The sequence below is a fragment of the Pecten maximus genome, chromosome 6 (genome assembly GCF_902652985.1).
Source record: "Pecten maximus chromosome 6, xPecMax1.1, whole genome shotgun sequence".
Classification (NCBI taxonomy): Eukaryota; Metazoa; Mollusca; class Bivalvia; order Pectinida; family Pectinidae; genus Pecten; species Pecten maximus.
The window spans coordinates 38,975,706-38,988,618 of record NC_047020.1 but is presented as its reverse complement, the minus strand read 5'-3'; the positions used below and the strand labels follow the sequence as shown (position 1 = coordinate 38,988,618).

Sequence of the window (12,913 nt, the reverse complement as noted above, 5' to 3'; positions counted from 1 at the left end):
GCCCAATAGGGGAAATAGAGGTAATTCCTTTAAATCACTACTAGTCATGAAGTTATGAATGGATTTGAACCCAATTTGGTCAGAAACATCCTTGGGGGAAGGGGAACAGATTTTGCATAAATGGTTGCTCTGACCCCAAAGGGGCTAAAGGGGCGGGGCCAAATATGGGAAATAGAGGTAATTCCTCTAAATCGCTACTAGTCATAAAGTTATGAATGGATTTGAGCCCAACTTGGTCAGAAACATCCTTGGGGGAAGGGGAAAAGATTTTGCATAAATGGTGGCTCTGACCCCCGAGGGGCAAAAGGGGCGGGGACCAATAGGGGAAATAAAGGTAATTCCTTTAAATCACTACTAGTCATAAAGTTATGAATGGATTTGAACCAAATTTTGTCAGAAATATCCTTGGGGGAAGGGGAACAGATTTTGCATAAATGGTGATTCTGACCCCTGAGGGGCCAAAGGGGCGGGGCCAAATATGGAAAATAGAGGTAATTCCTCTAAATCTCTACTTGTCATAAAGTTATGAATGGATTTCAACCCAATGTGGTCAGAAACATCCTTGGGGGAAGGGGAACAGATTTTGCATAAATGGTGGCTCTGACCCCCGAGGGGCCAAAGGGGCGGGGCCCAATAGGGGTAATAGAGGTAATTCCTTTAAATCACTACTAGTCATAAAGTTATGAATGGATTTGAACCCAATTTGGTCAGAAACATCCTTGGGGAAAGGGGAACAGATTTTGCATAAATGGTGATTCTGACCCCGAGGGGCCAAAGGGGCGGGGCCAAATATAGGAAATAGAGGTAATTCCTCTAAATCTCTACTAGTCATAAAGTTGTGAAGGGATTTGAACCCAATTTGGTCAGAAATATCCTTGGGGGAAGGGGAACAGATTTTGCATAAATGGTGATTCTGACCCCTGAGGGGCCAAAGGGGCGGGGCCAAATATGGAAAATAGAGGTAATTCCTCTAAATCTCTACTTGTCATAAAGTTATGAATGGATTTCAACCCAATGTGGTCAGAAACATCCTTGGGGGAAGGGGAACAGATTTTGCATAAATGGTGATTCTGACCCCTGAGGGGCCAAAGGGGCGGGGCCAAATATGGAAAATAGAGGTAATTCCTCTAAATCTCTACTTGTCATAAAGTTATGAATGGATTTCAACCCAATGTGGTCAGAAACATCCTTTTGGGAAGGGGAACAGATTTTGCATAAATGGTGGCTCTGACCCTAAAGGGGCCAAAAGGGAGGGGCCCATTGGGGGAAATAGAGGTAATTCCTTTGAATCGCTACTAGTCATCAAGTTATGAATGGATTTGAACCCAATTTGGTCAGAAACAGGGGAACAGATTTTGCATAAATGGTGACTCTGACCTCCGAATGGCCAAAGGGGCGGGCCCAATAGGTGAAATAGAGGTAATTCCTTCAAATCGCTACTAGTCATAAAGTGATGAATGCATGTTCTATAAACAATTCTTGAGGTCTTTCAGACCTTAGAGAGTCTGGACTTCATTAATCTTTAAAGCAGTTCGGATTCCCACACTATAACCATATATAGCATTGTTAGAGTTTTACAAATAAAACAATTTGAATATGAACATTATTTCAACATTTGGTCTAATCCAACCAGGTGAGCGATACAGGCCCCATGGGCCTCTTGTTTAAAACTTTTTAATTTTATCTTTAACGAATTAAAACTTTGCGATCTGAGAGTAAGAGCATATCTATTTTTAGCGAATGCTGCTCCTGATGTTGAATTACAAACTGTTCAACACGTGTAATTTATTTCAAGGATTGCATTTGCCTGACATTGCAAGTAACTAAAAAATATCATCCCCGCGAAAATAACCCAGCTATACTGTTTCACATGGTCTGCAGTGTCAGAATGTTACATGGAATTACCGAATATAAAGTACCACAATAGCAACATAAAAAATAAACATTTTGCTCTTTTTGAAGTTACCTTCACCAGATGATAGATTGGGTCCCCCAGAATTTGTGCCCCCTCCTCCTGTCACCATTACTGCGGCCACACCCGAGACCGAGGACCTCCCTCGTCCCTTGTCTAACGGCACAGGTATGTATTTATCTGACCTTTCACCTCAACTCCATACCCCCACAGGTTAATCTCTTATCATCCAGCCCCCATTTCCAGCTTCGTTTCCAGCTAGGAGTTTGGCTGAAATGCATGTTGGGTATGCTACGTACTGTTGGGTGTTGTGTCAACTTGTTAAAAGTCTGCAGAGCTCATCAAATATATTCAAGTATCGTGTTTAAAAGCAAATTTTATTTACATCACAAATTTGTATTGCCTATCTTCAAAATTGAAACTCATATTTCCTGAAACATTATTTTGAAAATTCAGACAACTCCGAACAAATACAAAGGACTCTTTGTTTCATTAAAATATATATTTATATGACCTTATGAAATTTTAAATGAATTTTCATCAATTTTGTGACAAATTTTCAGAGAATCTTACAGCATTTGTAAAATATGCTAACTGTATTCAAAATATCGGATATACATAATAACTTGATATCCAGACATTTTAATTGAAAATTTCTGGTTTGAACCCTGAGCTAGCTTGCATGGCTTTAAACAAGTGTATGATTTTAAACAGATTTCCAATGCTTTAATGAGGATTGCACAAGAAATTAGTCTGCAAACTTTAAAATCATTCATCAAACTTTCTAGAAATTTTGCACTCGGCTAATAGAAAATTACTGTTACTTCTGAAGTAGCTGATATAAATTATCGGATTAGCTTCGAAAAAAAATATTAATGGTAGTTAGTCAGTTTTTATTTGAGTCATTTGAACAGTGCTGTTTGGTGATTGCGAATTGCTGTGGATTTTAGTTTTAACTCGTCTTGTTGAATGTTGTTGTGTGCCCTAGAATTTAGTTAATTATTTTTTCGATGGTGAAATACACATTCACCCTCTATTGTTGTGTGAAGGCAACAAACCAAGACTTCCTCATCAAAGGTAAGCCTAGAGTGATATGTTACACCTTATCTGATTGGTCGACTCATGTCACCTGACATTGTTTTGTATCACATGAATTCTGGATGATGAAATAATCCAAAATGTTTTGGTATTTTTTTTATTGACCATGTAATATTATTTTGGCTGAACATTTTAACAGTTTAAAGTTTTACCGAAATACTGCAAAATTTAACATCTTAGAGTGTTTTATCTAGTTACTGAATCAATAGACATCAGATTATTACATCATCCTGGAGGGTTGAAACTGAACCTGTTTCTATTTATAGCTCTGTGTGACACCTCTTCCTACAGCAGACCCATTTCAACCCCCTCATAGCAATGGCGGCGATACAGAGTTCTGGTCCTTTGTCACATATGCCATATAAATTATAAATCTATGAAGCAAGAATTAAAAAAAAAAAAAAAAAAAATTGCCAGCACCACATTTTCTTCAAAATTACGAAGATGTGAAAATTGAATGACAGTATGAAATTAAATTGCTACCCCGTTAAATCTGAATCATTATAACATATATGGTCGTCTCTCGATGTGATGACTTATTGTCTCTCGCTGTGATGACTTGTGAAGTGGGTCCATTGGAGCGTATCTGTCTTCTGTTGTGTTTCACTCCTCCATTGAAAAGTCTGTTTTATATTTGTTTGTCTTTCAGCTAAGCAAAGCTCCCATCGTTCATACTATCGCAGAAGATCGAAGCCCTCTGCCGTAAATCCCACCTCTTTTGAATCTACTGTTTAGGTAGACGGGTCATTCAATATTAATACTGCGGCTTTGGGCTTTACATGTTCATGATCAATGAGCACGTCCTAGTACACATATTAACATAAGGACGAATCAAATATCACAATCATTTTAAACAATTTGGTGCTTTGTGTATTCGTTATTGCACGGAGGTGTCAGGTTAAGCATACTAATATTTAAATATTTTCTGATTCTGATGATTTAAAAAAAAAAAATTTTTTATTTATTTATTTGAAATTTGAAATATTATCTTAATAGCCGTATCTTTTCAGATCTACATCAGTCAGAGCAATTCTATCCAATGCCAGTCTTATTGTTAATCAGGGGAACTAACTCTTATCAGTTGTTAACCAGGGGAACTAACTCTTGTCAAACCTCTGACCAGGGGAACTAACTCTGTCACTTGTTTGCTTACTAACATTGCTGATGTCTGTCATTATAATACTCCATATAACTTTCAAAAATATTAGCATGGTTATTTTTTTTAAAAATTCAAATTTGATCATTAATCATTTTAAATTATTTTGATAAGCCAAGCAAAAATGATAAAAATGTAAAATAAAGGTATGCAATAATTTGAATCACATGTGAAATTTGTTCTAGTTTATGTAAAAAGAAGATGCTGTAATTTCATTGTTTCAGCATCTGTGAAATTTAAGGTGCCAAAGTAATATCAATTTGTTATTGCTTGAATGTGCCTTTAGGCCATACAATACATGTGCATTGTATTAAATTGTTTGTTTTTATTTGTATATCTCGTTTCATATGAAAAATATAAATAAACCCTATTAGTAAATATAAGTAAACATTGCTCTATTAGTAAATATTCCCTTACGATGTTACAATGTGAATAACAACATTTTCCCGTTCCTGTTTAATGTAAAGGTGCCCAAGTAAGATAGTGTGCATGTTATGAATATTAAAGTATGTAGACCTGTTTATAGTTGGTTTTGCCTGTCTGTACATTTGACATAAATATTTATATATATATATGCATGGTTTTTACAGCAGTTATATATATTTTGTTGAATTAATTCAAAATTGAAAATCTACGATCAAGTTGATTCTTACAACTCATTTTCTGAATTTGTTAAAAAATTATTGTTTCTGATCTCATATTTAAAAGTGAAAACGCATTTTTCTGGGTTTTTTTTGTTTGTTTTTATTTGATTACCAATTCTTGTTTACTTGTAAGAGAAATTCCATGACTAGATCAGTCAGTCTTTGACATCTTTTTACCTGCAGAGGAGACTACAAACTTTTTTACAATCTAACAGCTGTTTTGTATATTACAGACGGTGCCCCCGCAAGCAGTAGTCCACGGAAGACAACAGAACAGGTACTGAGTCTAGATTGTGCTAACATTCACTGTCAAACATCCGTTGTATGACCGGGGCCGCGGTGGGCGAGTGGTTAAGGTGTCCCAACACTTTATCACTAGCCCTCCACCTCTGGGTTGCAAGTTCAAAAACCTACTTGGGGCAGTTGCCAGGTACTGACCGTAGGCTGCTTGGTTTTCTCCCGGTACTCCAACTTTCCTCCACCTCCAAAACCAGGCACGTCCTTAAATGAACCTGTCTGTTATTAGGATGTTAAACAAAAAAAAGAAAAAAAAAGGAAAATTAATTCTCCTTTCTGGTTTGTTACCCATTACATGCTGCAGTTTGAAAAGTCCTTGAATTTTGATATGCGGCCTTGAAAAGTCCTTGAATTTAGCTATGGTGCCTTGAAAAAATCCTTGAATTTGGCTATGGTGCCTTGAAACTGATACTTGGCCACTTTTGAAAAAAAAAAAAAACCTTGCTTATATGATATCCGATGAACCTCTAAACAGATTTTATACTGACTGCGACGGGGGTATATCTGTGATTCTTAACTCACTTTAATTTGATAAAGAGACAAGAAGAGACAAGAATATGGGGAAATGTGCCACAATTAGAGTGTTAAAATCTTGGGTCCTTGAATTCATAGGTTCAAATACCCTGGTACAAATTACATTTTGTTAGAAATAAACCTCAAGAAATTGGGTGAATCGTGTGAATAGTGTCAATCTAGCATTGCAAAACTAATTTATGTAAAATATCTTCAATTATCTTTGAAAATTACCAATGGCCTTGGTTTGGTCAGAACTGTAGACAACCTGCTTAAAATGGCTGTGAAATGCATATTAAATAACAATCAAAAGCAGAAAATAGACAAAAAATTATTTTACATAATCTTCAACTTTTTCTCCAGTTGAATGTTAAAAGTAGTTGATCAGGAGAGACTCTCAAAATGTCAGTCATTTACAAACAATTAAATTTTATATTCTAAATATGATTTAAACTGCTCTGATGTCAAACATTAAGATATGAATTGTGCCTTTCACATCAAGGGGAGATAACTCATTTTGTGTGAGGTGTTGTGCAGAAATGGTAAGTTACGTATACTTACGGACAGAAGATGTTGTCAGTAGATATTAGATTGTGATTGTACATTTGTTGTTACAAGATTCAAATTGTCGAAAGTTTAAAATGTTAAACATTTCATTTGGTTTCTATATTTAGATAACCCAAGCCCAGCCCCTGAAACGCTCCCCAGGTCCCTAATTCACTATTAAACAAAATTTGCATATTGCTATTTATAGGGAATTTACTTCAAACATTTTATAAATCTGCTGGGGAGACCGTGAGACATTTCCTTATGATATTTTGAAGACCTGAACCCACAACACACATTCTGATATGATGTACATGATTTATGATTAAATGGTTGATGAGTTTTAACTTGTTTTTTCATGCAATCTCAGGCATCTGTCAGTCAATAGGTAGGTATGGTTTATATATAGGGTCTCTTAGACAGGGATTCCCTATTAGGGGTTTGGTTCTGGTGTTGGTAGGGTTTAGAAGACAGGGATTCCCTATTAGGGGTTTGGTACTGGTGTCGGTAGGGTTTAGAGAGAGAAGTATCGAGGTGAATCCCTGCTAATGTTGTAAATTACATTTCTTATTCTTCATCCAATGATCCGTCTAATATTAATTCAGAGGTTTAATGACAATTTACAATAATGCATCTGGCATTTTATAGTATGATTAAACAAATTTGGTTATGACGAAAATGAATTTTGAGCTGATGACAAAAATAAACTTTTGTAAAGCCTCTGAAGTTAAAAAATTATTTTCATTTTCGTTAATTTGTATTCAAAGATTTCTGAACTGATTTAGAGATTTACTTAACAGAAATGTTCACAGAGTCAGAGATATATTGTGTTAGAAATTCTGAGAATTGCAGCCTATTGAAACTGTCATTTTCACAGTGGACTGTAGATTATTTTTTCCGGTGTAAATATAGCTGTGTTTTAAGTTGTCTTCTTTGCATGATTATTTCCCTTTATGAAGTACCATAATAAAAAACTGATTGTGACAATCAAAGTAAAGAATACTGAATTACCTCCCATAGTTACTGTGGATTTGCATAATTGAAATTCTTTGTGGAAATGTTTCATTCAGAAGAAATTGCATTCCAAAATATAGAATAGTATAGAGAAAAACACAGTTGAATTTAGAGAAAGTTGAATATAGAGAAAACCTAATTTGAAGAAATCAATTTCCAAAGTCAAATTGGAATGTCCCCAAATGTCCAGGCATTTAAGTGTAGAACAGAAGGATGGATTATCCCCCTTGCATAATTTTATCAGTTGATAGAATGTTGTCAAATGCCTTTATTTTATTTTGATGTACATAAAAAATTGATTTCCATGCAAAACACTATTATTTTAGCTTGTATATACACACCCAAGAAAATAGAAAAAAGTTATGCTTTTCGTTTGTTTTTGTTTATGTAGAGGGGATAGAAATCTGTTTTGGATGAAGCACCTGTAATTATTACCACCAAATTAGATACTGTCAGGACCTGATTTCCTTGCATGCTGGGCTCTGTTCCACCTCTTAAGTTGCTCTAACTGTATTTGAAAATTGCAGACTCTTAGGGCTTGTAGACACAAATTTTATAAAGAAGATTTGAAACTGGTAAAATAAGTGGTTATTCTATACACGAGTGCGCACTATAAGGTGAATTAATGGTAATGTCTTTATCCAGAAATCTTAAATATTTACTACAGTTTGAATTCAGGATTTTGAATATTAATTTAATGTTGTTGATTGAATAAGGAATTTTTTTGTATGTTGCTATTTTTTTTAGACATAAACATTAAACATCTATTCCTGTTCATGATTTCTGAAGGATCTCTCTGTAAATTTTCAGGTTTTAACACTTCCGATGCGAAGAAGTTTTCGGTTTTATCGAAAGACAGAATTTTGTTTTGGTGACCAACATGTTTACATTCTAATGACGAAAGTTTTGTATTCTTTGTTTTTTTTTCAGTATTATAGGCGTGTACGACAGAACAAGAGCCAGGGCCGTCACAATAGTCACTTTCCCCACCCCAGTGGTGGTCTCGGCTCGCCCCACAGTAGAGGTGTAGTCTCCGCACGTGTTAGTGGCCGTGTGCCTGCACAGGTGTGTGTCTCGCGCCAGGTTCGTGGCAGTCTGACATACATGGACTATGAGGACGATGAAGGGGAGGTGTCTATAGTATGACCCCTGACCCCGTGTAGTGCCCCTCCCCCGGGGGCTTACTAAACACTGGACCAGGATTGGCTGGAAGTTCTTGTGCGTTGTGTTCAGCATGATATTGTGACAATGATAATTGTTTAAAAACAGTGTAACTATTTATTGAATCGAAGAAGATTGCATCATGACATGTGATATTTGGGGTCAAAGTTCATGGTAATATTAGGTCAGATGACCTCATTTTTTTCATTGTTAAAAAAATATAGTACTATTATACTTGATGTAATCTTGTAGATTTTAATGATGGATGTATGTCAGTAATCAAACAACCTGCATTTGATCCCGTCAATGTCAAGCCAAAGACAAAATATGTGTTACTAAGTGAAATGTATGTTTTAGTTTCCCATCTGTAGGATCTGAAGTGGAGAGGAATGTGCTTAAGATGTAGATATTTTGGGGAGATTTCATTTTATAAAATGACATTTATTTGAAGTAAACAATTATCTGTAAGTACATAAGTACCAGTCAGCCTGGGTTAACAGTCTTGTTTAGCTTAAGTCTCAAACAACATGTTTGGCCTCTTTGTCTTTTTGGTATGATAATTAACTTTTTTTTCTTCAGTAATATATTTGTGTCCTGTTTAGGAATGATTTGAACCACATTTGTTTAACAATAACTTAAACAAACTTTTTTTTTTTGGAGATTTAATTTCAAAGGAAATTTGCATGAAAATGGATTAAAGATAATCACACGGGGCCAAGAAACACCATATTTTGAAATATGGAGGAAAAAAAATCTTGATTTAGTGTCACTACCAGTTTAGATATTAATTACAGTTTGATTATTGTAGTAATTGATGATCAAGGATTCCAAATAAGGATGTAAAAAAAAAAAAATTAAATTCTCTGTACCAGGGGTCAAAGGTCATATAGCTCTAGTCAGTGCTGAGGGCATTTATCATGCATGTACATGTAGTTTGAAGTACCTTCGTTTTTCTTTGTAAAATAACTCAACTTCTCCCTGTCCTTTGAAATGAGTAACAATTTGTGTAAATTTAATCTTGTTTTCATGGTTTGTGTGGGTGTATCAGTTACTTACAGTTGTTTTATTTTGTGGGGCAAACACTTTGCGGATGTCTCGGTCGGAAATTTCGTGGGACAAATATTTCATGGATGTCTCAGTCGGAACTAGTTCACAGATATTAAATTTTATGTACCATTGACTTGTAAGCAGTCTGTCTGTATTTATTTTCACGCTATATTAAATTATCGCGAATATAGCGAAAATAAATTGCCCACAAATATTACCAACTCTGCAGTACCCTTAACTTATATCAGTGGCAAGGCTTCATTGAATAAGTCTATGTCCTCAGATACACTTGTTTCAATACAGGGCTGTCTTTTATATGGCGATAACTTGGTAGTGTACAGAAAGGAAAATATATATATTTATTATTTCATATATAAGTAAGGTTAAGACTTACTAGAATCAGAGAATTAAATAACAATACTACTGGAACCAACCAGGCTAACAGGTTTTAGATCTTGTGGTATAAATGATCTGGAAAATGTTTTTAATACATTTTGGTATTTTAGATCTGAAAATTATAAAAGTGCTCATTCCTATTCTGCATATCTTACATGTTATTTCCTATTTAGTTGAGGTTTTCTATTTAACACAGAGTTTGGAAGATAATCATTGTATATCAATCAGCCAAACAGTTCAGAAATGAATATTGTTTCATTTTGTTTATGTATGTGGTGATTTTCAGTAGTCTGAGAGTCCAAACATATTTCTGTATGCTGTTAACGTCTGGTGCAAAATTAGAGTGTCTGGGAATTTGTTTGTTTCCAGGTGAGTTATTTAATATTCTTATGCACTCTTTATGCAATATTTAATATTTAAACAGTAATGTAGTTATTTGTAGATCTTGAATTGAAATTGTACATGTGAATTTTTATTGTAAATATTGTTTACAGAGTTTTAATATATTCTGTACATTGACCATTCCATATGTGTACCAACAATCACGTTTCTCAGTAAATCAATTTTTAATTAATTGAAATACTATTTATCTGGCGATCTTAATTAGTCAAATTTCCTGGGGAAAAAACGAGATGGATTTAATAGAAAAAATTAGCTTTTTTAAAAATGAAATGTTTTGATGGGTTTTCATCAGACAGAAGACATTGTCTGAAGTAATCATATGTTGATTTGATGAAGAAAATTAACTTAAAGGAGGAGGGGGCAGCTTTGAACCAAATTTTGCCAGAGGGGTTTTCAACTTCGGTTAAACATACTTTGATAATTACTGGTACAAAGTATACATAATATACTTGCTATTGTTTTGAAAACATTTCACAGGATTTATATTTCTGGCACAATTTCTTATATTCTATTTTCAACGGAGGAATTAAAAAGAAATAAAAAAAAACACCACTGGTGTCTGAACTGCATGAAGTGTACAAGTATTAGTTATGATAATGAGATTTACTGAGTTCTGTGATGTGTTGGTAATACAGATTGTATTGGAGGTAAAACAACTCCATTAGTGTGTGTCCTTAGAGTTATCTCCCCTTGAACATCATTTCTATTCTATCATTTCATTCAACTTGCCTACCTTATAAGTCACAATCGATATTACGGATATATTGAAGATATCCGGGATATTTCCATTTTATGGTATTTTGTAAATTGTTTTTCGATAATTTGTTTTCTTAACTGATTTCTCAAACAAATCATTTGTTCAGGCCGCCGGAATGCAAATGAGTGGTTCAATAATCAACATGTAGCATATTTGATTTCATACTTCATCATGGTGATCTGATGGCCAAAATCTACTAAATCCTTTAGGATGGTCAATCTTTCCCAAAGATCTGACATTTTTTAAGCGACTTATTCTACAAAGTATTTCAGGATAGTGTGCAAGCTTCCCAAAGATCTGATATTATTTGAGCAAATTGTTCTACTAAATATTTTAGTATGGTCCCGCCTTCCCCAAGATCTGACATTATTGGAGTGAACTGTTCTGCTAAATATTTTAGCATGGTCCAACCTTCCCCAAGATTTGACATTTTTGGAGCGAATTTAGGATGGTCCAACCGTCCCCAAGATCTGACATTATTGGAGCGAATTTAGGATGGTCCAACCGTCCCCAAGATCTGACATTATTGGATCGAATTTAGGATGGTCCAACCTTCCCCAAGATCTGACATTATTGGAGCGAATTTAGGATGGTCCAACCGTCCCCAAGATCTGACATTATTGGAGCGAATTTAGGATGGTCCAACCTTCCCCAAGATCTGACATTATTGGAGCGAATTTAGGATGGTCCAACCTTCCCCAAGATCTGATATTATTGGAGCAAATTTAGGATGGTCAAACCTTCCCCAAGATCTGACATTTTTGGAGTGAATTTAGGATGGTCCAACCTTCCCCAAGATCTGACATTATTGGAGCTAATTTAGGATGGTCCAACCTTCCCCAAGATCTGATATTATTGCAGCCATTTTTGTTCTACGAAAATCTTTCAAGGTGTTTATCTTTATTTCTCAACCACATCTACTAAATACTTCAGGATAATACAACTTTCCCCCAATCCTTCAGGAAAGACAGTCTTTATTTCTCAACCACATATACGTGCCAAATAATATATTTAATTTATCATGACCTTTTGTTCGGTGCTTTTTATTTGACTGATGATCTTTTAGTGTAGACTTGTCCGTGTTCATTGTCATGATGAATTATCTCCCCTTGGTAACGAAACAGCGACAGACATCATCCTCTCACCTGGGTCGTCATTGTGTCTTAGATTGGTCAGCTATGCACTGTATTTACTACTGACCATGAGGGTTCTCTCAGGAATATTTGGAGGTCTCTGAACTTGAAAGATCATTGTAGACACAGTAGTTCAGTTCTTTTATAGATTAAGTGTTGTCATGGCGATGTGTTGTGAAATGTCTGTCTGAATCAGTCTTCATGTCAAAATGCCAGGATGTTGGTGATAATGTTGAAAAGTCAGCAGTTTTATTGCTTTCTCTTCATCGAAAAAAGAAAAGAAAAAAACAAAAACAAAAAACCATGTCACAATCAATTAGATTGAAACATAAAATTTGACATCTTAAAAGTCTTCAAATTGTTCAAAATAAATTGTATGTCTGATAAATTCTGTTAAATATAAATTGTGTTGTTGATACAGCAAAACTACACAACTGGTTACGTTTGTTTATAATGTTCAGAAGAAAATTTTTCATGAATTTGATTAAGGATTTTTGCTTGTCAAAAATTCTTCTGAATTCTTCTGACAACCGAGGCACACTTGACACCGTATCCAAAATTAGCATTCCTAGTAGCACCGACACCAGACCAATCAGCTGACACCTACATGGAGGTCAGAGGTCAGGTGTAATGTTGTATACAATAAAACTGTGTCACTGTTTGTGATGAAATAAAATGTGATATTCAGAAATATAGCAACTGAGTTTGTCTTTCTACATAGCCCGTATTTCTGTAGGTGTTCGGGGTCTTTACTAAATAGCCTGTATTTCTGTAGGTATTCGGGGTCTTTTCTACATAGCCCGTATTTCTGTAGGTGTTCGGGGTCTTTTCTACATA

The 12,913-nt window shown here is 35.1% G+C and overlaps 1 protein-coding gene across 7 annotated transcripts in view; it reads left to right on the top strand.

The window, feature by feature from the left end:
• Positions 1-12,771, top strand: part of LOC117329743 (F-BAR and double SH3 domains protein 2-like) — a 101,261-nt gene extending 88,490 nt beyond the window's left edge. For 2 of the 7 annotated variants that reach the window (XM_033887851.1, XM_033887850.1), the window contains 3 exons: positions 1,963-2,080; positions 5,044-5,087; positions 8,111-12,771. In XM_033887851.1, the coding sequence (XP_033743742.1) occupies positions 1,963-2,080; positions 5,044-5,087; positions 8,111-8,326 (378 nt within the window). In that variant the 3' untranslated portion in view covers positions 8,327-12,771. Of the gene's footprint in view, positions 1-1,962; positions 2,081-2,961; positions 2,990-3,659; positions 3,746-5,043; positions 5,088-6,536; positions 6,555-8,110 lie in introns of all 7 variants that reach the window. The other 5 variants (XR_004533258.1, XM_033887855.1, XM_033887853.1 and 2 more) reach the window with 5 other exon arrangements.
• The last annotated feature ends 142 nt before the right edge of the window (positions 12,772-12,913 follow it).